Raw genomic sequence first — 24,686 nt, forward strand, 5'->3', positions numbered from 1 at the left:
TGTGTGCAAAACTGCTTCCAGGCTTGTGAAAAACACCACTAGGTACATTCATACAGTTAGCCCCATAGCTGCCACAGAACCAGAAGGAAGATGGGTACCTTCCTGGTAATGGGTGCAGAGCCTGCCTCAGAAGCCCAGCGACATTCTTTGTCTCTAGTGGAAGGTGTGGCCATTTTCCTCTGAAAGCTCAGCAGTCTGCATTGCTGCTGGGAAGTTATGAGGTAGAGACAGTAAGAAATCTTGTGATGAAGACATTACTTAATCGATACCCACATCTTTAGGGCTTACCAGGAGACTTAATAGTTCTGCCACATAGCAAAGCTTGTAGGAAAGCCTACAAGTATTTGCTTGCCAAAGAATCAATCTGTTTTCTTTGACAACTTTAACACAAAAGACTTATGCTTGCCAACACAGCACAATGACACTATGAGTAGATAAGTAAAACAATAGTTTTGATGTAAACACACCTTTTATGTCAACACTTTGAAAATAATGATGATGTTAACTGACATCACAGGAGCTTGGGAAGTCAGACAGAAGAGAGGGAGAGTAAAATCTGCTTAATGTATGACCAGACCAACAATACTACTTAACACTCTCATTATGCATCTTAAAATTTTCTAATTCACCTAATCACTACAGTAAAAATCTAGTTAATTTGTATTTTATCTTTCAAATATGTACTCACCTCAGGGTCACAGTTAAAGGTTTCATGATTCCCTTAATGATTTTAATGATGTCTTTTATTTAGTTCTCTATTTAGAAAAAGGTATGGTGGGTTATAATAGGTAAGAAATGGTGAAACTTCTTGTGTCTTTATTTTGGGAATGTTTTCAGACATTATCAATAACACACAATTTTCACATACATCAACATTATCCACCTTTCTAGTTCTGTGAATCAGGTAAAATTATCCTAACAGCATTTTAGTATTGAACTACTCCCAGAAGAAGTATTATGTGAATAATGCCATGCTGATAGAGATCTGAGGTACACTTTCATTCCTACAAAGTTTACATTAATATAAGACTGGTCTCAAAATTCTGTAGAGCATCAGCACTCAAGCTATTTGTAAACTTGGTGGATTTGACTGAAAATCATTCAAAAATCAATGTTTCTTCTGTATCTCTGATGTTTGCCTTTGGCCTCTCCTTTCCCTGCAGAGCTGTTCTTGTGTTATCTATACCACCTATTATCAGCCAGTTTCCTTATCAGTTTCACCCTTCTGATCAACTTTAGAAGTTAAAGATAACCATAAATTGCCATTAGCATGTTGGGAGAAGAAAGGCAGAAATGTATGGGAAGAGCATAACAAGACAGAAGAGAAGAATGCAACTGAGCAGCAAGTTGATGCCTTCAGGCCTAGGAAAACATCAGTAGAAGTGATGGGCAAAATAGCTTAGATTGAAAGAAAATGGAAGATGGATGTGTGATTTAAGAAAGGGCCTGGATTTCAAATTTCAAGGGAAAATGTATTTCTGGAGAAAATTATTAATTCAGCTATTCAAAAGGAATTACAATATGTTGTGCTTTCTCCTATTTATATGTGAACTAAGCTGTTCTGCACTTGAAAATCATGGTTGTGTTGTCTGATAGATACACTTGACCGAAGTTGGAAACCAAAACAGGCTTTTTGCCTCGGTTTCTAAATGTCACTGCATAATGTGATCTGCTGTATGCTACCAAGAGTGCACAAAATAGTCACAAATTTGGGTTTTTATGTACCATCTGGAATGCATGTGTCTGAGCAGAGCCAGAGGAGAAATTCTAGCTAAGAACTGAATGCTGCATACAAATTAAACAGTGTGCTGCTTTCCTTCTGGTAGTTTTTTAGAAAAAAAACCTGAGTCAGGAAGATGAGTTAGGACATCCAGGACAGCTTCCAATCTGAGTGAAAAGAAAACTGCAAACAAACATCAGTAATGGAAAAAATATTATGTATTTTTTTAAAGAATTGATCTTCATGAGGAGCAAAGTGCAAAAGGATACCATTGGAAAATATTTGACTTAATCATAAATATTTGAAGCAGTCATGCAACAATGTCATATATGTATCAATAATGAAGAGAGCTCATTTGTATTCTTTAAAACTGACAGGTCAGTAGATGGAACTAAAAGGAAATGAGTTTCAATACATTGTAATGTTGTTCTTCCTTGTTTACTATACTATAATTGTTTACATTTTTACCAGATTATCTGAAAATTATGCTGAAGTATAAATATCAACTTGCTCAAGAAGCATGATAAAAACGAAACATTCTTTTATTAGGCAATTAACCTCTTTATCAAAGTGCAAATGAACTGTCTTGATTTTAATTTTGATGGAAGGAAGCATTCTTGTTAGATGAAGCAGAAAAGTATCAAACTAAAAGACCTTGGGAAAAATAAGCCATATTAAATTAGACTGGCATCATTTTAGAGTACATTCCAGAATAAACTAGAGGGCAAGATTATGGACTGATCTTCACAGCAGTCACAAATTGCCATGAGAAACATGAGAACGATTCAAATCCTTTAAACTGAGCCAAATTTATCCACTGTAAACTCTCTGTGATTTGCACATACTTGCTTCATTGAAGTAGGTACTTTTAAAGTCCTATAATAACTAAGTATGCAAAGACTGGAAACTAAACTTCAGAAGAACTGCAAAATCTGACTGCAAAGAGTCATCTGGAAAGGATGGAACCTATTTACTAACTTTGTGTTTTAATTAGATGGTAAGTATTAAAATACCTTCATTATAAGCATCCTAGCTTTATTTTAAAGAATCTTTTGCTTAAATGGTATAGACCATAAGATAAAAATATCTGAGGCCCTTATTTTTTGTTATTTTAAAAACAGGCAATGATTAGGGAAATGCTAGTGACAATTTATTTAAAAAATAATTATTGATAATTCTCTCCCATCATTAATTTCTGCTGTCAGTCAAAGGCAATCTGGTGTAGAGCTTCTAGAAAGGCAACTAGCACACACTAGCCAATACTAGCTAGAAAAGCAATTCTTGCCAAAGGCTACTAAACACTCAGTGTCTGTCAAGATAGAGGTTTCCTTTTAAAAATGCATGTAACTGAATTAAGTTCTCAACAGGGCTAGACCCAAGCACAGCTATTCTAGACTTTTCAACAATACTAGGGGTTGGGGTATAAAGAGTTTAGATTTCTAATTCACACAGTTGTGCTATTCCTTTATGAGTGTGGCTTTTTTTCATCCCTGTGAGTGGTTTTCCTATAGCAGCATGCAACATGTCTTTACTGGTCCAGACTTTTGCTGGGTTTGTCAGTCCAGTGTATCAGCAGATTATATTTCTAATCAATGGTTCTAGGCCTTGGCCTATAGCCTAGACACTCCTTGGTTCAATGCCTACGCCACTAACTCATTTCATACTGAGAAAGAATAAACAGTGGGGACACAGCAAACGCTTCCCTGCACAAAACCCCTCTTAAATCACCATACCGTGCAAAACTCTACGTGGGGCACTCAGTGAATTAATATTTGAATATTAATAAAGATGAATGCTGAAATCTGAATAATTGAATCTGAGGAAAGAGAACCAGCAGACTGAGCCTGTAAGTTTTTACACATTAATTGTTGATGTTATCAGTCAGTGAGATATATTATCTGATTGCCATGAATTGCAGTCATACTTCTTAAACCCTTAGTAAGCATATTTTCCAACACTATTTTTGTATACTGATGTCAAGATGCAAAGCCTCAAAAGACCTGGTTATTAACCTCAAGTAAGCAGGCTGCAAAAAAAACCCCAGAAACAACAACAAAAAAGGGTATTTGATTTAAATTAGAGCCTTATGTTTCAAAACAAATTAACTGAAAACTCAGAGTCGTCTTTGAGACAGTGCTTTTTATTTGTCAGATAACAAGAGACCCAAGAATTACATCCGGCCGGGCGCTGAACTCGAAGGCTGGGCTATGCGCTCCCGACTGAACGGCGTCCCCAGTAAGAACACCGCCTCGGTCGGTCAGCCACACGAGTACACCACAGGCAGGCTGCTCGGCCCACCAGGCTGCCTGACACCCCGCCGGACGCGGCCCCAACCCCGTGCCCCACTGCTGCAACGTACAGCCACCCCGGCCGCACTTGGCACCTGCACTCACCCGGGCACCTGAGCGTGCCCGTCCAACACCCACTTCCGCCGCTGTCTAAGGCAGCAGGAACGGACCACAGGGGGTGGACAGCCGCGCAGGCGGAGTGATCCCATCACAGCCTCACGTGCATCCTGTCACTCACCCGACCTTACTGTTCCACCCCTTCTCTCCTGCTGGGTGCCCGCCTTCTGGAGGCCCGTGATGCGGCGTGCCGCGCAGGCGCTTTGGGCGGTGGCGTGGCCCGGAGGGAGGAGGAGGCATTTTAACAGTAAACATCCTGCCGATTTGAACGGCTGGTTTGGGCGGCAGGAAGGGCTGCGGCCGCCATCTTGTTTGTTTGAGTGAGTGGCTCTGGGAGGAGGAGCGGAGCGGTTACCGAGCCCGGCCTCGCCAGCCGCCCCACCCGTCATCTCCTGCACCGGTCCAGGGTAAGAAGCGACGCTAGCCGCACTCGCTACCTCCGGGCGACCCGGTTCGCTATCGCTGTCCGAAGAGGCGTGGCGGGGACCGGCCGCAGCCTGGCTCTCGGGGCGCTGCCGGCCTACTCGGGCTCGTCTGGCGGCCTCTGCGGGTGGGTGCAGATGCACCGGCTTTTCTGCCGAGCCTCCTTGGTGCAGGCGGGTGGGGGGCAGCGGGAGGGGAGAGCCTATTAGCCCAGTGGGTGGCGAGGCCTGGGCTGGGATCCTGTGGCGCGGGGCCGAGTGGTTGGGGTGATCTGCGCGGAGGTCGGGCGCAGCGGGGCCCCGTCTGCGGCCTGGCGGCGGCACGGACACAACCCCACAGGGGAGCTCAGCGTGCGGCCCCACAGGAGACGGCGAGGGAAGTGTGCTCCGTGGTGCAGACGGCCTGTAAACCGGGAGCCGTCACACGCACGGAAGTGCAGTGAGCTCCTCTCTTCCACCGGAGAGCCAGCTCATGGGGGAGCCGAGGGAGCGACGTGGGGTCTCGTGGCCGAAATAACGAAATCCTTAGCTGTGGGCTGGCAAAGGGTCGTCAGAGCTGCTGCAGTGTGGGGCCTGGGAGAGCAGCAGAGTTTTGTCTGTTTGTCTCTTATTTTCTAATATAGTTTAACTTCTTGCTTGGATAAAACAGGCTTTTGAATGTTCTCGTAATGTTCACTAGTAGCATAAGAATTGCCTTTCAGGGCACTGTGACTGTTGATCTGCAAATTAAAGGTCCTTTTAAAAATGTCTGTCTCCTGAAGAATTAATTTCTTATTCCCATCTAAATCTTGTAATAGATTTTAGATTTTCTCTGAATAAAAGGGTTTTGTTAAATGTAAAGCAAGTTGTATTTTTTTATCAATAAGAGAGGAAGTTTGAGTTCACTGACTTCTTGTTTCAGTGCCAGTTTCAGTGAAAATGGCTTTTTATTACATTTAGATACATGGAAGAAAATATTGTAAATTTGGACACGTTTTCATTTAGGCCTACATTGTGTGACCATGTGCAGTAAGCATATACTTTCATTAATCTCTTCCTCAGTAAAATTCATTACATCAGAAATGAGGAAACATAAAAACATTAGTAGTGCCAAGCTTGTATTTTATTTTGTGAAGATCCATTTGTAAATATTTTGCTGTAAATATTTTGCATTCTGTGAAACTTGGAAACACAAAGCCCACTGATACAAAGTTTTAACTGGAGAAGAAATAAGTGTGATGGCGGGAATAAAAGGAGGAGCAAAAAGTGAGTGAGACCTACAATAAACTACCACATAATTAAATTAGTCTTGTCTTGCTATCAGGGTTGCTGGTATCATGGGATTTCCCACAGAAATTAGATTAGTTCCCTGTGCTAATACATGAGTTTAGCTTCTTTAGGGCAAAATGTGAGGGTTTTGCCGATGTGCTCTTTGGGTGAACACTACAGAAGAATAACTGCTGCAAAAGATGGAGCAATACAAGGAATTCTATCTTTTTAACTTACATACGTTTAAGGAGTATGTTAATACATGGTTTCTGCAAGTATATTAGTTTGAGTTGGAACTGGAATTGTGCAAAACAGTTTGGGATAATCAAGTTAGGGTCTAAAATACTCTTTCCACAAGATGAGGGCAAGGGCAAGGTATTTGCTGAGGTTTAGATACAAAAAAACTTGGGAGAAGGCCTGTGTTCATAGGGTTTGAAAAATCTCAAACACCATAGTGAGATCAGCCTTTTGTATTAGTAATTTTAGTGGGGCACAGGCTCTAGCAATTTTGATTATGTGGGTGCCTAGTGTATTATAATTGGAGAACAGTTCCTGTAAAAGAGTGGTGTGTTTTTAGCAGTTACAGGCCTGGTAGTGCAACCTCAGTCATGGTATTTCAGAAAAATTGTTAATGAAACAATCAAGACATGGAGACAAATGGGAAATGCTGTATGTCTTCGTCAAAGGTATGTCAAGTTAGATTAGTTCAATATCTTCCCAATAATTGATTTTGTGGACATAAGAAATTGAGGTGATTTGTCACTGAACTTCGGTAATGCTGCAGGTGCCACAAAGAAACACGTTAAAATTCAGAAAAATGCAGATTAACCAGAGAATTGTAAAAATGGTAAGGAAAGATATGAGATAAGCTAGTGCTGAAAAGAGACCGTAGGCTTTAAGGAGTTACTAGTGGAGTTCATGAAGACTAATCCTATGATGAATATTTTTTTTTTTAGTAGCACCGGATGTTCCGTGTGCTAATGAAACGTGCTGGTGAGACAGCGTACCTGCACCAAGGAAGTTCTGGGCACTTAAGATGGATTGTGTAGTGAAGGGTTATGGGTTAATGTTGAAGAACTGAAAAGTACAATTGCAGGGTCAAAGTAATCCTTCTGGATTTCTGAGGTCCAGTATGGCCAACTTGCTGTAGGTGCCCAGGGTGAGTTCATTCTTCCATGGATCAGCCAGGGCTGGCTTAGCGAAACAGAAGTGACAGCTGCATAGAATGAAAATACACGTAGAGGGGAACCATCAGAGAAGAGAGTTTGAGAGATAGTGTAAGAACAAAGGAATTCAAATGACTGGCTTGTTTTTAAACTGTAGTATGGAATTTGTCTGCAGATTAGTGGATGAATGTAGTTCTGGAGTAGCCTTTGAACAGGCGCAAACGTAGATGACAACCCAACTCTAAGGTTGAGCTTAACTTATGAACGAGTGTATGTATACATAAATTGACCTAGTAGAGTGATAGGCGAGTGGACTCAATGAGCTGCAGTGAATATTGTTTGCAATATTATTGTTATCTGAGTGTCTTGAAAGATGTGACTCAAGCTATGCAAGAGTGTATTTCAGAATTTAGATAGATTCTAATGTGCAGAAGGATTTTAAAACGATATTTGTAAATTGATGGTTAAGATGAAGTTCATAGGTAGCACCTACCCAGTTTTCTTGTTGCATCTTAGGACAATAAATTACCTTTTTAGTTCGAATAAAAATATTAAAAATCGTGGAGTTGTTTAGAACAGATTTAGGTAGAGGAATCTGAGGACAAGAATGGCACTTAGAAGGAAATTTAAAGTTAATTAAAATCAACTGTAAAGGTTTTTTTAGAAGCACAACTTGGCAAGATTGTAATTTGGTCTTACCTGATTTTATGTCAGTACATACTACTTTTGCCTCACAGCAGTGCAGGCAAGACAGAAAAAAATGAGGAAGTTCTTAGAAGAAGTTTTAAAGTCCTGGTTCATCTCTAGTCAGTTAAAAAAAACTTAGCTGTTATATTTTACCTTGCAAGTTTTAAAGAGCCATCAGTTACCCTTCTTTGGAGGATTCTTATGAGTTGCTTTGACAGCCAACAACATATGTTTTACATGTCTGCATGAGCACTCTGCCACTCCGAGAAAATCATAGTTCCTTTAACGTTCATCTCAGTCTCAAGTTATGCCAGAAAATCTATTTCTTCTCCTTTTATGCCACTTCATCGGCATACTGTTTTATGGATTGGAGATCAGACATAAAGTCTGAAATAAAAGTATTATCCAAAAAGAAAAAAAATCTGAAACAAAAGTGAGAGCAACCGTTGGGGCCTGCTGTAAGAATTGTGTTGATGTGCTAAACAACAGTATCTGAACTGCCTCAGCTCAGAACTGTAAAGGTAGTGTTTGTACAGTTGATGTAACCCAGGTATTACAATACAGAGCAGAACATCTGCTGGAATTTGGAAGTAGAAAATACTCCTAACAATTCAGATTAATACACTTTACATTTCTCTAATCTGTTTCTCTGTGACTTCATTAATGGATGAAGTTACTTTTGGTTCTTACTCCAAAAGTTTAAGTACCTTTGCACATGTAGTGTAGTCTCCTTATTAGCCTTACAAGCAAGTTTTAGGTTAGATACATAACTCCAGTACTGAGTCAAGCCTAGGAAACACTTCAGAGGTGACCACTTACTGTTTCTGTGCCATCCCTTGGTGCAGTGATTTTCAACTTGCATTCTTTGATATTATTGCTAAGGAAGGATATGTTGTGAAATCTATTCATGTATGTTAAGCCTCCTTATTGGGGGGTACTTTGACTTGGATTGACAACTCTTTAAAAGACAGGAAAAAAGTTAACAATTTGTCTGTTTAACAAAATAAAATGTAAAAAAAAAGGTTGGGAATTCATTAGCCGTGGAGTTTGGGGAACCTTGTTTTCTCTTTGATATCTTGTAGTTGTTTGTCTTACTGTTCATATTATTACCCTCTGTGTTTGGGGTTTGAAGTGGTAAGTTCCTGAGTTTTCCAAATAGTATGTTTCACGTTTAACAGGAAATCTTTAGTATGTTTTAGCGGTTACCGTTAACTGCATATTTGAAGTTTGTGAAGGCCATGCTATATATTTTAATGATTTGCACATTGTTCACTAGTGTTGTACAAAGTCCATGTGTAAAAGTACTTTCTTTTGCAACTGTTGTTGAAAGATTTTGGTGGAGTAATACAAGTGGATTTTTTTGTTAATGGTGTATTTGTATTTTTTTTCTGTTCTTCATATTTAGGGGTAATTTGCAGGCCTGCTGTTACCAGAGCAGTGTGTGGTTGTGATAGCAATTCTAGATGTCGAAGTGCTGTGCTGCAAAGTCTTTGCATACAGAAAAATATTGTGAGGTCTTTGAGAACACAGGAGAGATTGAATTGTTTGCTGGCCTTTGATGTCTTTCAGAACACTGGGGGGGAGTAAAGTACCTTCCTTTAGATAACTTCTGTTCATCAAGGAAACTTCCAAAATTGTTTCATTGTGCTTCTTTGAAAAGTGTGCTCATGTCCATCTTAGTGCAGTGCTGTCCTTAGCCCCCCACAATCACAACAAATAAAAATGGCATTTGGAAATTTTTGTTCATCTGCAGCTTTGTTACGACTCAAAGCTATCAACTTCACTCCCAAGAGTGATTTTTAATCCTGTCTTATCTACTCTGTTAACTTGAGCTGAAACTGAACCTAGCCTTAATTTCCTTTAAATCTGCTACGCTGTCGTTCTTGGTTTTGAACAGAATCAGTGGCCAGTCTGTCATTAAGACAGATAAGCTTCATAATCTCTTCTGTTGTCCAGACAACTCTGTTCTGTTTGATGCAGCTGAAATTCAAAGCCCTCATTAGCTTGCACATTGAATGATACCTATGAGTGGGAATACGTTTGGAGTATGGTACCACTACAAAAATAATTTTTGCTGTCATTTATATTTTTTCATATCCCATTTATTAAAGCAAAACACACACACACCCTGAAAAACAAAAAGCAAACAACCCGAAAGAAACAAACAAAGCAGAACTGCATAACAAAAATAAGAAACACACAGATACTATTGGCCTTTATGTTCAGAGATACCTGCCTAGATCTATGATTTTTTTTCATCTGTTATCCAGATACTTAGAGACTGGCCTTGCGTCCCCTGAACCACTAATGCCAGCCATTCTCTTGCTCTGTACTTATTTTTCTATCAGTCAAAATTGGTCTTTTTATATTCCTCCCTCCTTTTCTTTGTTTGTTTGTCATTATTTTTTTCCCCTCTCTGTAAAGCATACTGTATAAATATCAACAACTCTACCCTAGCTGCTTTGAAGTGTGTGTTCCCTGTTTGCTTAGAAGTTGTGTTGGCATGCATTTGGGAAAGACTGGGTTGGGTTTTTTAATGACTAGAAACTGATGATGCTCACACTAGTTCTACCCAGGTTAAAACTGTTCTGCTTTTACTGTTAGGTTGCTGTGCTGCTTCTGACAGTTCTTCTGTACTTGCTCCATCTCTCCTGTTCTCTTTTGTTTCCCTTCCTCTAGTTGTGGAGGAGAAAACCTGTTTGTAAAGAATCTTCCACCTCTTTAAAGCAAACTTTGTTTTATCAACTTGTAGTTGAACTGACTCATATGCTTACCTCATGCTTGAAATTGCCATGTTTAGATCATAAGATATTGTGCTGTTCTACTTGCCCATGGTTTGATATGTTGGCATCTTATCAGCTGTAAGAGTATAGTTACTAGATGAGTAGATAAAAGGAAGTCTTTATTTTTCTGCTGAAGGAGAAAGATGAAAATTAAATCTTTGGGAAGTTGAGAATTACACAGTTTTCTTACCATTGTTATCAATACTTGAATCAAAAATAGGAAGCATTACTATAAGAGGATTATGAAATGAAGAACAGTCTCTTCAGAAGTGAAGACATAATTGTATTTCCTGTTAAAGAAAATATGAAGTCCAAAAAGTTTAGGACTGTGTGTTTTATAATGCTGAATGTTTTACTGATACAGTGTAGAATATATAGTGGTATAGTGCAGTAGTAGCAGCCGAGTTGAGAGTAGAAAGAAATGAAAGTGGTAGGAAACTACTGTTGAACTCAAAAAAAAAAGGAGACATTTGGGTTACAAGTTTGGTACCATTACCATAAGGTTTAATACACAGAAGATTTTTTTTCGTGGGATGGTTAACATTCTTACATTACATAAATGGTCATTAATTGATGTTTTTCCTGCTTTATATTTCTTCTGCAATAAATTTATATGCTATTACAAAGCATGTAAGTGCTATTACAAAGGCAAAGTGTTGGCTTTTTTTAATATTTTGTACAAATAGTCTGACCTTAATGATTGAAAAGTAAACATGTGCTTTGCTTGTTCTTCATAAAGATTTTCCTCAAAAAAAAATCCAAACAAAAAATTTTTTTCCTTTCTCTTTACAGGTTTGCACTTTGTTTTAGACATTCGGAACCATGTTCTATGCCCACTTTGTTCTGAGCAAACGTGGGCCGCTGGCCAAAATCTGGCTGGCGGCCCACTGGGATAAGAAGCTAACCAAAGCTCATGTTTTTGAATGTAATCTGGAGAGCAGTGTGGAGAGTATCATTTCACCAAAGGTATCTGTTTTACAATGTTATCTTGTAGTGAAAAGAATTGCTGTTGGGTCACTGGAACAAATAAAATTCTTAATGTTGTGGCTTTAAAGGGTGGAAAGGAAAGGTCTGTTCAGATGTGGAATACTCAATTGACTATTTGATTCCTAAGACTGTTTTCTCATCAGTTACTCTAATGCTGAAGTGTCATGCAATTAGTTACAAAACATTTTGCTTTGTATGAATGAGTGACTTGTATCTTGATGTACCATGCATGACTTATGAGCAAATGTTTGAAAAAGAACCAATCCCAGTCTTTCTGAGTGGTAACACTTAAAGGCCTTTCAGTGCTGTTGTTGCTGTGACCTGTAGAAATGGTACTTCAGATATTCTTGTTTATGCTTGTGACCTAAGTTCAGAGCCTGTTTCTGATTAGTTACACCTAAAAGTTCCGAAGTATCACAGTAACTTGTCCTGTTACTGGTTATATGAGGGTAGTTTTCCATATAAATAACACACTAGTGTAAAAGCCTTGCTTTTGACATTTTTAGTCTCTGGGTTTCTAGGAAGCGAATGGACAGCAATAAAAATGAAAGAACATAACGCTTCTGGATGGCTGTTGTGAAACCAGAGGAAATTTTGAGGAACTTGGGTTTTTTAATTATTCCCCTTGACTACTCATGAAAAAGAAATTTGCCATTTAAGAACTAGTTAGCTGATATGGTTGATTTTTATCACTTAAGAGATGTCTGAATGTCTGGTAAGAAAAACAACTATTTGAAAAGAAAAAAAATATTTTGATGGATGCAAATATAATAATGTGTCTATAATGCTACACTGGATTTTGGAAGAACTACTAAGTATAAGGAAAAAATGGGTAATACAATAACATATACTTACTATTCCAGAACAGTAGTTCACTTCAGTGTCAGGTCTGAAAGGACTTATAATATGTAGAGAATCATCTTGAACTGTAGATGTTTCATTGTTTCTTCACTTTTCTGCTGATTTTTACCCTTGTTTTGGATATTTGATGTTACTGAAAAACTCATTGAAATATGACTGACATTTCTTTAAAGGAAGAAAAAGTGAGGCTAAATCTAATTGGGTGATTGTGCAATATGTTTTTAGGTGAAGATGGCACTTCGAACCTCAGGACATCTCTTGCTAGGCGTTGTTAGAATCTACCACAGGAAAGCAAAATATCTTCTTGCAGACTGTAATGAGGCTTTCATTAAGATTAAGATGGCTTTTCGTCCAGGTATCTTTATCTCAGCACTGTGAAAAGTTGCATTGTTCTATAATGATATTTATTAAGGTATATGATTCTATCTTCCTGTCTATGGAAGAATTGGATAAAGTTATGCTGTATTACAGAAGGTATTTTGTTTAGTGCAGATTCATGCTGGCTGTGTGGCCAAACCAAGTACAAAGATATGTGAAGTACAGACTCCTGCTTATTCCTGGTCTCTCTGGCCTGTGGGTCTTTGATTATCTATTGCAGAAGAGAACACATGGGCAGAGTGTTTCTCAGATCTGCCTGTGTTGTGTGGGTCAGAAGGCAAAATAAAAAGTTCTTATTTTCTGCAAGTTACAGGAGGAATTGAACTTGGCTTTCCTGTTCACTTTCAAGTGTTGTAACCTCTAAGCCTTTGAATAAAAAAAGAGGCACCAATTACTGGCACTTCTCTGTGATGCCGAATCTTATAGTCATGCTCTGAGAATGCCCACAGAATAGCAGATGAAGCACCTTGGGAGGAGAAGAAAACTTGTTCATGTGGTTTAGGTAATCCAGCTCTTTTGAAGGGAGAAGCCTAAGAGTTTGTGTGGCCAAAGTACTGTCAGTAATGTGCTAGGACTTTTCAGAGCTTATTGAACTGACTAAATTACCAGTAGTGATACTGTTGCTGATGTCTTACCCAAACCATAATACAGGATGAACAAGCTCACCTGGAGCATCGTGGTAAATTGATTTTTGTATCAGATACCTGCATAGTTGTAATGATGTACAGCACCTGTGTTAGCTGCACAGCTCTGCAGTATACTACATAAACATTGAGTGATTTGAGGCTTTCAGGGTTGTACAAAACAATACAAGGGCTTGAGGGTGTATATTTTGAATTTAGAATGAATCTCAGTACTAACATGTAAGGTTTTTTTGTAGGTGCCTAGCATTGGTTCAATTTGACAATTTAAAGACAAGAAACTCTGCAGAGAGAATAATGGTTAAGGAGCATGGAAAAACACTGTCCTTGTAAGGAATGGGAACTCATGTCTGATTGTTCTTCTCTGCAGGGGTTGTCGATTTGCCTGAGGAAAACAGGGAGGCTGCTTACAATGCTATTACATTACCTGAGGAATTTCATGATTTTGACCAGCCACTTCCTGATCTAGAGTAAGCTTGGTTTGTTTGTGTTTCATTTCCATGCAAATAATGTTTGATTTTAGTTGAGGAGAACTTTGATTTTGAACAGCAAACTTGTTGTCAAATTAAAGTCTGTAGATAACTTTCATTCTTAAGTCTTTTAATATACCAAGCAAATACACAGTCATCTTGGTATTGATTTTTAAGTTCATAGTAGCAGGCAATTTTAACTGAAGTTAAAGCTGTCCTCAGAGGTTTTTGAAAAATTCCGATATGCATTATAATTTTCTTTTTTCTTCCATGTAAGGCACTCCGCATCACATATCTTCTCAGATTAGACAAGACTAGTTTTATGTCAGTGTCCTTGTTGGCCTTTTGTAGTGGCATTTGTAATTCTTAAAACCTTTAATGCTATTGTGTTAATTGCAAACATAATAACAAGTTTACGATTTGAATAGGTCTTGATACTTACAAAATTTATATTACCCATTTGGATTATTTATAATGGAATTTCTGGGATACAACTTGCTTTCCTCAGGTTTCTATTGGTTTATATTCAAATTAAGAATATATGCTAATCTGAAATTGCATCTAGGAATGAGTGACAGAATATTATCGATTAGTAGATAAACTTACTGATAAATTGCACTAATAGCTTTCGAAATTGAAGAGAGGGAGGTATTTTCTTGCTTATTAATTTGGCGTTTAGAACTACTGACTCCAGCATAGCAATGAGTGAGAGGTAACTGATATACGTTTCCCAGAAACTAATGCAATTTAGGTTTAAACCATGAATAGTTTTACTGTTTTATGTAGTATTTTCTACTTTGTACTCACCATCAGCTTTTTCATGAAGTATATAGTGTACTTTTTAGGAACTAATTTCACATTTGTCTAAGCAGTCTTTTATTAGTTGTTAATTACTTTTTTTAATGGAGTTGTTTGGGTTGTTTTAATAATTGCCTTCTGTTTGTTTAAAGTGATATTGATGTGGCCCAGCAGTTCAGTTTGAACCAGAGTAGAGTGGAAGAAATTACAATGAGAGAAGAAGTAGGCAACATCAGTATCCTCCAGGATAATGACTTTGGTAAAAATCCTGTGTGTTATTATGTGTTACTAAGTTACTTGTAGTTACTGTAAAGTTATGATTTTGAAAGTGCTATAGAGTTCTTACTAGATCAAGCATGCAGTATTTCCATACATTTAATTTTTATTTTGTACATGTGATTTTCCCCAAAAATCCTGTCCTCTAATATTCATCAAGCTTCTAGCTGCCTATATAAAGCTAAAGAATATTTAGTTGGTTAATTAGTGAAGTACTGTCAGTCATCATTTTCAATGCAAATATGAAGTTAGCTGCTGCATTAATCATAAACATACGTTCAGTCAGAAAGTGTTACGAGGTTTCTAAAGCTGAAGAAGTCAGTGGTGACTAGTTTAATTTGTCAGTATCATTTCAAGGACAGTTCTAAGATGTGAATCAAAGCTTGAAGATAGTTGTATTTGAATATGTAGTTTCCAGAGTACAATGTCATCCATAGTCTAGTTATCTTTTTTGAAAGTGTAACGTAGATATCAATAGTGGTGTTGGTTTGATATTGACTTTTTCTCTGGTTTCGGTACAGCTACAACTTAGTATAATCTTGCTAAAAATATTTCAAATAAGTATAATAAAATGCTTTGAAGAGAAGACAGGGTTTTTTTTTAAATAATTTCTTGAACAGTATTTTTGCCATGATGTTGCTGGGCATAATTCCTTATGTCCTGTCATTAACTCTGCAGTTAAGTTCAAATGAGGTTTGGTGTTACGTTCAGGCCTTTGCTGATGATTAGCTAGATGGCTGATTGATTATCTTTTGTCTTTGTTCTTCAGCATTTAAAGCAGTGAAATCATGTTCTTGCAGGTGACTTTGGGATGGATGATCGTGAGATGATGAGAGAAGGTAGTGCGTTTGAGGATGACATGCTAGTGAGCACCAGTGCTTCCAATCTCTTACTGGAGCCCGAACAGAGCACCAGTCACCTCAATGAGAAATCTAATCACCTGGAATATGAAGACCAATACAAGGATGATAATTTTGGAGAAGGAAACGATGGTGGAATATTGGGTATGTTTGAGGAATTTGGTTTTTTTCTGTCCTACCTTCTGCCTCAATAATTAGTTCCTGAGGGGACTGAGAGGAGGTTGCTTCCTTTGTTGTCAAGGGGCCTCTCTTATGCCTTCATCACTGGAATTCTGGTGTGTGAGTGCTAAACAACATAGATGATATATGACGTGTTCAGTGGTAGTATAGTTCAAATTAAGTACAGTCACACAGAGTTTTTCCATTCTGTACATAGCATTCTTTAGAGAAAAATCAATATGCAACTCTTCTTTGACTCCTTCCAGGGGTTTGTTTAATTATGCTGAGAATCATATTGAGAGCTTCTCTGAAGTACTAAGAAACCTAGTATATTGTAATAGTCGTGATCTCAAAAGTTGAGCTGAATTGCACCTTGAAAAACACTTCTAACTGCTTCAGTGTCAGCATCAAACGTATTGGTTTCTCTAATATTTGCACTATCTTCATCTTGGTTCTCATAAACTTAATCTGCACTACTTTCTAAATTTGTCTGTACTTGTTTCATGAATTTGTGGATGCATAATGGATTCGTTCTCATGGCTGTTTCAGATGACAAACTTCTCAGCAATAATGATGGTGGTATCTTTGATGACCCTCCTGCACTCTCAGAAAGTGGAGTAACAATGCCAGAGCAACCTCCCCATGATGATATGGATGATGATGATAATGTATCAAGTGAGTAAGATCTAGGGCCAGATCTATTAATTTTTTTCAACTAATTTAACTTGGGTTCTACTTCTTTAAAAGCATGTTCAGCTCAGGAGTATGAAATGTGGCAAACTACGCTAAGGTATGGGGAAGGGTAGCACAGTTTGTTAACGTTTTGATGTAGTGAAGATACTTGTTCTCGTTGGCAGTGGGCGGACCAGACAGTCCTGACTCAGTAGATCCAGTTGAACCATTACCAACTATGACTGATCAGACAACACTTGTTCCCAATGAAGAGGAAGCTTTTGCTCTGGAGCCAATTGACATAACTGGTGAGTGAACTATTTGGGAATACTTTACTTGGGTCATCATAGACCACGTTAGCTCACTGGAATGGAAATGAATGTCTTAGCATTACTGCTTACTCTATTTGGAAGAGAGGAAACCAGGGATCCGGTGCTAAATTTCTTTTAGTCTAACGGTAGCCTTCCAGTACTTTCCAAGCAGATTTCTTACAATGATGGTCTTGGAGGATACTAGCTTGCAGCTTTTGCATTCTGTATATATAGCAGCATGATACTGCAGCTTTTGACGCTCATGGTAGTTAAAATACACTGAGTTGGAATAGAACTCGTTATATCTTTAATGCTGTAATACAGTATCTGTAGTACAGCACAGTTCTTGATACACTGTGTTTGATGGCCAGGAGTGACTGTTTACTCTCAGAATGAGGGCTCTTACAGTGATTCATCATTTTAATGAATTGCTGAATTCAGGACATTCATCTTTGTATTTGGAGTTCCACTAAATAATGAAGTTGCTTGTCTTTTTCTCTAATGCAAGACACTTTATTATTTTAACTTGTACTGTATCATTATAAACAGAGGCCTGCTTGGTTAAAAAAAAATAAAATGGGAAAAATGTAGTTTGTCTTCTATTTTCAGACTGAGCTCCGGGCCCTGACTTAACTGTTTGGTCAATTAAAAAGCCCTAGCGCTGCCCTCTGGTGGCAAGCTAGCAACAGAGGTCCTACAGCTGATCAGCTGGGACCAGCAAAGACAGTGTTCGCCAGAGCTTCAGGGTCTGCTGCAGAGGGCCAGACTGTAAGCAGTGTACTGTAAAGTCATTCTAGAGCAGGATGACAGGTACTGGTAAGATAACCACCTATCTTAACACTTCCAAAGCTCGGTAGGGCTTAGGAAGAAAACTTGCTATGGTATTTTGACTGTTTGGTCAGAGGGAGCTTACCTATCAAGCATTTATTCCTGAAGAATGCCAGCCTGACAAGCAAGCCATGAGGGAGGGAGGCATGTGCAGAAGAGGACGTTGAGGCTCAGGTAGGAGTAGGAATATGCACAGAAGAATTTATAGGTTATGGGACATCGTGCATAGTGTTTCACCATTTATAGTGCTTTTAATTCCTTTTCCCAAAACTAACTTTGCCTTAGATTTTTGAAGCAGCTTTATACATAGGCAAATAAGACCTCTAAGGCATGCAGGGTTCTTCTGCAGTGATGTTATCTGTTTGAGCTAACTTTCATGATTTGATAAAAATCTCAACAGTCAAGGAAACCAAGGCAAAGAGGAAGAGAAAGCTGATTGTGGACAGTGTGAAAGAACTGGACAGCAAGACTATTCGAGCCCAATTAAGTGACTACTCTGATATTGTTACTACTTTGGACTTGGCACCTCCTACTAAGAAACTGATGATGTGGAAAGAAACAGGTGGAGTTGAAAAGCTTTTCTCTCTGCCCGCACAGCCTTTGTGGAACAACAGGCTACTGAAGGTAATATTTTTGTACAAGTTCAATCCTAAATGGACTATGTTCAGGATTGTGCCTTATATGTAAGCATCAGCATATAAATAATGATATAGAAGTATTCATTACTTTAAAGAAAAACATTGTTGAAACAACTAAAATAACACCAATGCCTAAAATACTTTCAGTTACAGATATAAATGTTGGTTTTTTTAAATGTTACTGCTGTTGGAGAGGAGCTTAAGAATGGGAAAGGATGGCCCATAGTTACTTGATATGAAATGAAGGACGCTGAGAACTACAGTAGTGAACAATTAACCTTTCCTCTGTAGCTCTTCACACGTTGTCTAACACCCTTGGTACCAGAAGACCTAAGAAAGAGAAGGAAAGGTGGAGAAGCTGACAACCTTGATGAGTTCCTTAAAGACTTCGAAAACCCAGAGGTTCCCAGAGAGGAGCAGCAACAACAGCAACAGCAACAAAGAGATGTCATTGGTTTGTATCTTGTTAAAGATGCTCTGCTTTTCCTTGGAGCTTATTTTTCTCTTTTGTTTGGGCTTTGTATTAGGTCATCAAAGATATTGAATGAATCAGAGCTTTGTAATGGTTGTTTAGCTTGATACACGTTCTGTGACCTAATACAGCGTTTTTTCCTAGAAGTTACTTAAAGGTTTGGTTTGATCCAGTGGATTAAATGAATGATTGGGTTGTATGCCTATCTGTACCAATTCTCTTTAACTCACAGCAAAAGTTATGCAGGCTATCAAAGAGGGCTTAATTCTAATGTAATAGCAAATCAGACTTAGTAATATACCGAAGTATCTAAAACTGGGTTTGTTGTGGAATATAGATGAACCTATTCTGGAAGAACCAAGTCGTTTGCAAGAATCAATGATGGAAGGCAGCAGAACCAACCTGGATGAATCTGTTATGCCACCCCCACCGCCTCAGACAGGTGTTAAACGCAAGCTGCAGCAAGTAGAACCAGAGCCAGCGTTACCTGTGAGTAAGATCTTCAATTTTTTGGTTTATTTTGTTTCAAGACTGAAAAAGGGGTAATGTCTTGACCAAGAAGTGGGACAGATTTGAAGCACTGGCTTTCTGTGATGTTGTGAGACGGTGGAGTAGTATCAGAATCTCTGTCCTTGGGTAGTCTTTTTGGTGTTTTTCTTCAGTGGAAAGCTTACTGAAAAATTTAAAATAGGATAAAGAAATGGTACTGCTTCCTCCAGAAAGTCTTCAAGTGAAGGATATTGTTTACAAAGCCATCCTTCATCTGCTGGCTGAACAAATTTCATTTTTAAGGTAGTCCTACTGTTCCAGGCTTAAGGGCTCACAAAAAAGTTTGATCTTCAGGAAATATTTCCTAGTTATGTGTAGACTCAAAACTAGCTGTCTGCCTGTGCTGCAAATGCTGCCATGCATTGTGAAAGGAAACCATCTTTGTGAAAGGAAGAGAAAGTGGACAAAATAAAAGGCATATTCTTTTTCTGAATGCTTACCTGGTGAGAGCAGTCCTGCTTTACGCTATAGTTCTTGTATTTGTGCATTTTTAACCCCACTTTTCACATATTTCTTGGCTTAGCAAGTAGTTCATTATAGAATGAGGTTGTTAGATGTTACATTATCATACTGAAAAGGATGGCAGCTGCTGCTCCTCTTGGCCATGTCATTGGGTGAAACTGGCATTGGCTGTGCTGAAGTCAGTGCTGTTGGGATGTGTTAAGAATTTCTGATCACACCAACCAGATCAGGCCTCTATCAGCATAACTGTAGTGATATCTGCTGTGTGACTGTAAACCAGAAATTATTTTGAACTACTTTTAGGATGTGTTTAGAAGCAGTTTCAGATGTCAAGGTAATTTTACTGGCCAGCACTTAACTGTGTACAGATCTAGGAGAAGAATATTGTATATTTCTTTTACTTAAAACTGACTCCATAAATCCTGTTAAAGTGCTTTTCTGGATTTTCCTTCTGATATAAATCTCTTCTGATAATGACACGTGAGTACCAGTCAATCATACATTTTTGGAAACTTCAAAAAGTACCAGTGTTTCATTGCCTTCATGCTTGTATTGCAAAGAACACCATTTTGATACTTCAGAGATATCTTGTTCCAGAGAGTTTGTGTGTTCGTGTAGCACTGCTTGTGGGCACATGGGATTTCAGTTTCATGTGCTGATCCAAGAAATGAGTTGAGTAATTTGGGTGGTGTACTAAGTGAAGTTATTAGCCTTTTTCTTTATAGTGGCATTGTAGTTTCTGATGTGAGTAGAATCTAAAAGACTAAAAATACGTGTGGACTGCAAAACAAAGCAAATTGCTGTTAACTTCTCACAAATGGAAAGTTCTGACAAATGGCTTAGATCTGGAGACTTAGATTTTGTGAAACGAGTTTGTAGCATCATAGTTCTGTTGTAAAAGCACTGTGAGAAAATGATGCTATTGGTTTAACTAATGTGTACTCTTAAAGCATCCACCAGCACAACAGCTGGAAATACCACCTGTAGAAATGCCTCCAGAGGAGCCCCAAAACATCTGCCAACTAATACCAGAGCTGGAACTTCTGCCAGAAAAAGAGAAGGAGAAGGAAAAAGAGAAGGAGGAAGAGGAAGAAGAGGAGGTAAGAGCTCTATATACTGAAGGAGTTTTTATGTTCCCTAGCACTGTTTGACATTGGATTCATTAAATTGCATAAGAAATAATTCTTCAATCCTTACTTGGGAAATTATAACCTTTGGAAATGTAGATTCCAAAATTACTTCAATAGCGTTTTATATTGTTTCATTTTATACATTGCATATACATTCTGCTTTGAATTAGAGGGTTCTCTTGTTCTCACACATGGTAGGATTAAAACACTATTTATGATGCCTTCTACAGAAATTTTGAACTTAATTTTAAATAGTTCATGCTGCTTAGTAAAAGTAGATATTTGTAAGAAAACCACATCCACAAACTTGATAACTGAAAATAACCTATTTTCCTTTTCTCAGTGGTTTTGTTTCCACGATGTAATGAGAACATGCCTGTGTTCATTAATGTTTGCAAAATAAAAGCACTGTTGATACCATGTTCAGTACTAACAATCCCAGATTAAGCTGGAGTGTCTCTTCTCGTTCAGCTGTCGTGACTGAACTTTGTTTTACTAATTGTCAGCATGACATTTTGAGACATGATCATCAGTGGCAGGCAATCTTACTACAGTACATTAGATTACATATGTTTCTTCTTCTGTTCCACTTCTTGCCTCTTCTAGGTGTATCCTGTGACTCAATTGTATAAACCCTAAGGCTTGATGAAAAGAAAAAACTGCAGTGATACCTAGAAATACCTTTCTTCTTATAACTCAGTGGTTAACATTGTTTATTGTTTGGTAAACAAGTGAATTTTGGCTGCTTGCAGGAAGAAGATGGCACAGGGGGTGATCAGGACCAAGAAGAGAGGAGATGGAACAAGAGGACTCAACAGATGCTTCATGGACTTCAGGTACACTTGATAATTCTCTTAGAGTAGCTTTTGAGTGTGCCCATTGACATTTTTGACCTGAGTTAAAAGGTTAAGAAAGAGCTTTCTTTGCAGTAGATGTTATAGACTTAAAATACCAGTTCTGTCTTAAGAGTGTAAAAAATATATGGTTGGTTTCTGTGAAGAACATTGGAAGTAAAATTTTTTGCTTAACTTCGGTGTGCAAGTAAGACTCCCAGAAATTCAAACTATAAAATAATTTGATAGTGTTTTAGTGAACCCTTAGCACCTCTGACTTTGTGCTATGTGACCCTTGGCAAATCACATTAAGGTCTAGGAACAAAACCGTTTTACAGGGTGTTTATTCCTGGCTAGGCTACTTTGAAAACTTCCATGCTATGATAAAGTGAATCTATTAACAACTGTGGGAATCTGACCTTGGGTGAGGTGCTGCAATAGTTTTCAGCATTTGGCTTCAGTCTGCACAAATGGATAATCTTTGTAGGATGGATTCTTGCTTGCTAGAACTAAAGAACTTTTTTCTGGTAAGATTATTGAGCACCCCTAGTATATTCTGAAATTAAGTGCAAATTGGTGTTTGCGTGTAGGTTTCTGTATGGGTATTTCATATATTCCTGGACTATCTTCACCGTTCAGTTTAGTTTGCAGTTCCTGCTCCTTTGTTCCCTTAAGCATTTTGCAACTCCTCAGATGGTGCTGTCACTGAAGTGTTTCTGTTCCATCTCTTTAAGCTGTTTTTGTTTTCCAAAGTCATCCTTACTTCAGTTTATGGTATCAATGTTTGTGTTTTTCAGAGAGCTCTCGCTAAAACTGGAGCAGAATCTATCAGCTTGCTTGAGCTGTGCAGAAATACGAATAGAAAACAAGCAGCTGCAAAATTCTACAGTTTCCTGGTACTTAAAAAACAGCAAGCTATAGAGCTGACACAGGAGGAGCCTTACAGTGACATCATTGCAACACCTGGTCCCAGATTTCATATTATTTGAATGGTTAGAATAGAGGTGAGCTAGTGTTTGTTTCACTAGTGCGTACATGTATTGCCCCATCTGTAGGGCCCACAAGATCATTGCAGAGAATTTAGATTTTACTGTCTGTATAAAGTCCTTGGTTTTTCGGGTTATTTTGGTTTTTGTATTTTAAATTTACTACTTTAAACTTGTTGTGAAACTGCTGGGGTGGGTGGCTTCAGTTCCAAGTGCAGAAACCAGACGACTCAAGGACCCAGATGGAGATTTAACAACTGAGCAGTTGTGTGCAATATTGGTGCATGTAATGTTGAATATCAATGAAACATCTTACGATGATTTGACTAGTTGATTCAGTACTTTTAACCTATACAAGTAAGCCTGAATGGCCAACCTGTTGTCTGATCAAAAACTTTGCCAAATTCATCTAAAATGTTCTGTCTGCTTCTCATAGTAGTGGGTTTTTTCCTCCCGTTCTTTAGATCTTTGTGCATACTGTGGGTCTTTAAAGCTGCCAGTATAAAAGGTAGTGCCTGATATGTCAGCTTGCTTTGTCACTGCATTTTTGCAGTCAGGTGTTTGTAGCCCTTGATGCTAAAGGGAAATGGGTGTCTGTGGAAAGCACTTCCTCTACATGATACAATTGTGTACATGAAAGGATGGAGTGTGTTAAGCGTATTAGATGAAACATTCCTTTTCACCTCGTCATGGTCCACTACTGATAATGGCTAATTACTGTTAAGTAAGCATCAATTAAAAATTCTCGTCATTTCATTTAAACCTTGAAGACATCAAAATGGACTTCTAGATTGTAAATTATCTGATGTTAAATAAATGGGCAGAAGATAAGAATAAGAGAAGTTGACCAGGCTGCTTTTGTAAAGATGCTAAATTCTGATACCACCTGTACTGAAAGGGCAACAAACTTCAATCTACAGTGCAGACAGGCACAGTTCCACTTAATTGTGTGGTGTTTTATTGGCTCTTTGGATATATTTATGATTTTAGTATAATTTTTTCCCAATAATGCACACTGCTGTGTTCGAAATGTTTTATCAGTTTTGCAAAAGAAGTCCCGTTTGATTTTACTTACAAAGAATGGAACTTTACTGTTAGAGCAGGTAGCACCAGAAATTATGTGAATATGTTGATTATGGAAACCTGTCTTAACTTTTTTTTAGGGCAAAATTATTCACACAGAACGTTCTGGTTTTAATGTTGGCACTTTGTGAAATAATTTTGGGATTCTAAAATTTCAGTGTATACTCAACTGTAAAATTATGTGAATGTTTAAAAAAGAAGAAATCTGAGACTACACGATGACCATGTTTTAATAATCCTTGGAAAAGTTAATTGTATAAAGTTACTGCAGCTTTATTTTCAACATGTGCCTGTAAAACCATGGTTTTCCCCCTTGTAAAAAGAGACATTGTAGATAACTTGAATGTTTAATTATAGAAAGGGTCATTAGTTTCTTGTTACACGTTTTTAGTCCGTTTTTGTTGCTTTTCAAGGTTAATATTCTTGAATATAGTTGATGCTGTTATGTATAACTTTTCTAATAAAATTTGTGTTATAAGCTCTTATGTATTAGCTCTGTGTCATGTTTGAGCACCTTTCATTTTATGTAGTGGGGATCTAACACTTAAAGGCTTATTTTGGTTTGGGGAATAGAAATGGTTTAGTTCCTTGAGAGATTCAAAAATTGGAATATGTCAATAGATTTCTTGCTATTTTACTGGCCCTGCTGTGGTTTTGTTCTAGTGTTCCATTGCTAGGAATGTCTGTGTGGAAAATAGGGGGAGACTATAAAATGGGATTCATCTCCATGCCAGCCCTTTCTGAATGCCAGAAAGCATCGAGCTTGAATTCCTTTGCCTCAACATGGGTATAGAATCATAGAATGGCTTAGGGTTGGAAGGAACCTTAGAGATCTCCTCCAATGTCCCTGCCGTGGGCAGG

The 24,686-nt window shown here is 38.2% G+C and overlaps 1 protein-coding gene across 1 annotated transcript; it reads left to right on the top strand.

Moving 5' to 3' along the window:
- The first annotated feature begins 4,507 nt into the window (after nt 1–4,507).
- RAD21 (RAD21 cohesin complex component) lies at nt 4,508–24,257 on the top strand. The gene is made up of 14 exons (XM_054385679.1): nt 4,508–4,532; nt 11,224–11,397; nt 12,505–12,634; nt 13,669–13,768; nt 14,719–14,825; nt 15,643–15,846; nt 16,411–16,536; nt 16,719–16,841; nt 18,073–18,296; nt 18,602–18,764; nt 19,120–19,271; nt 20,744–20,893; nt 21,676–21,759; nt 22,554–24,257. The coding sequence occupies exons 2-14, from the start codon at nt 11,254–11,256 to the stop codon at nt 22,743–22,745; spliced, it is 1,899 nt and encodes a 632-aa protein (XP_054241654.1). The 5' UTR covers nt 4,508–4,532; nt 11,224–11,253; the 3' UTR covers nt 22,746–24,257.
- Nucleotides 24,258–24,686: the final 429 nt, after the last annotated feature.

Source organism: Indicator indicator, chromosome 12 (assembly GCF_027791375.1).
Source record: "Indicator indicator isolate 239-I01 chromosome 12, UM_Iind_1.1, whole genome shotgun sequence".
NCBI classification, from domain to species: domain Eukaryota; kingdom Metazoa; phylum Chordata; class Aves; order Piciformes; family Indicatoridae; genus Indicator; species Indicator indicator.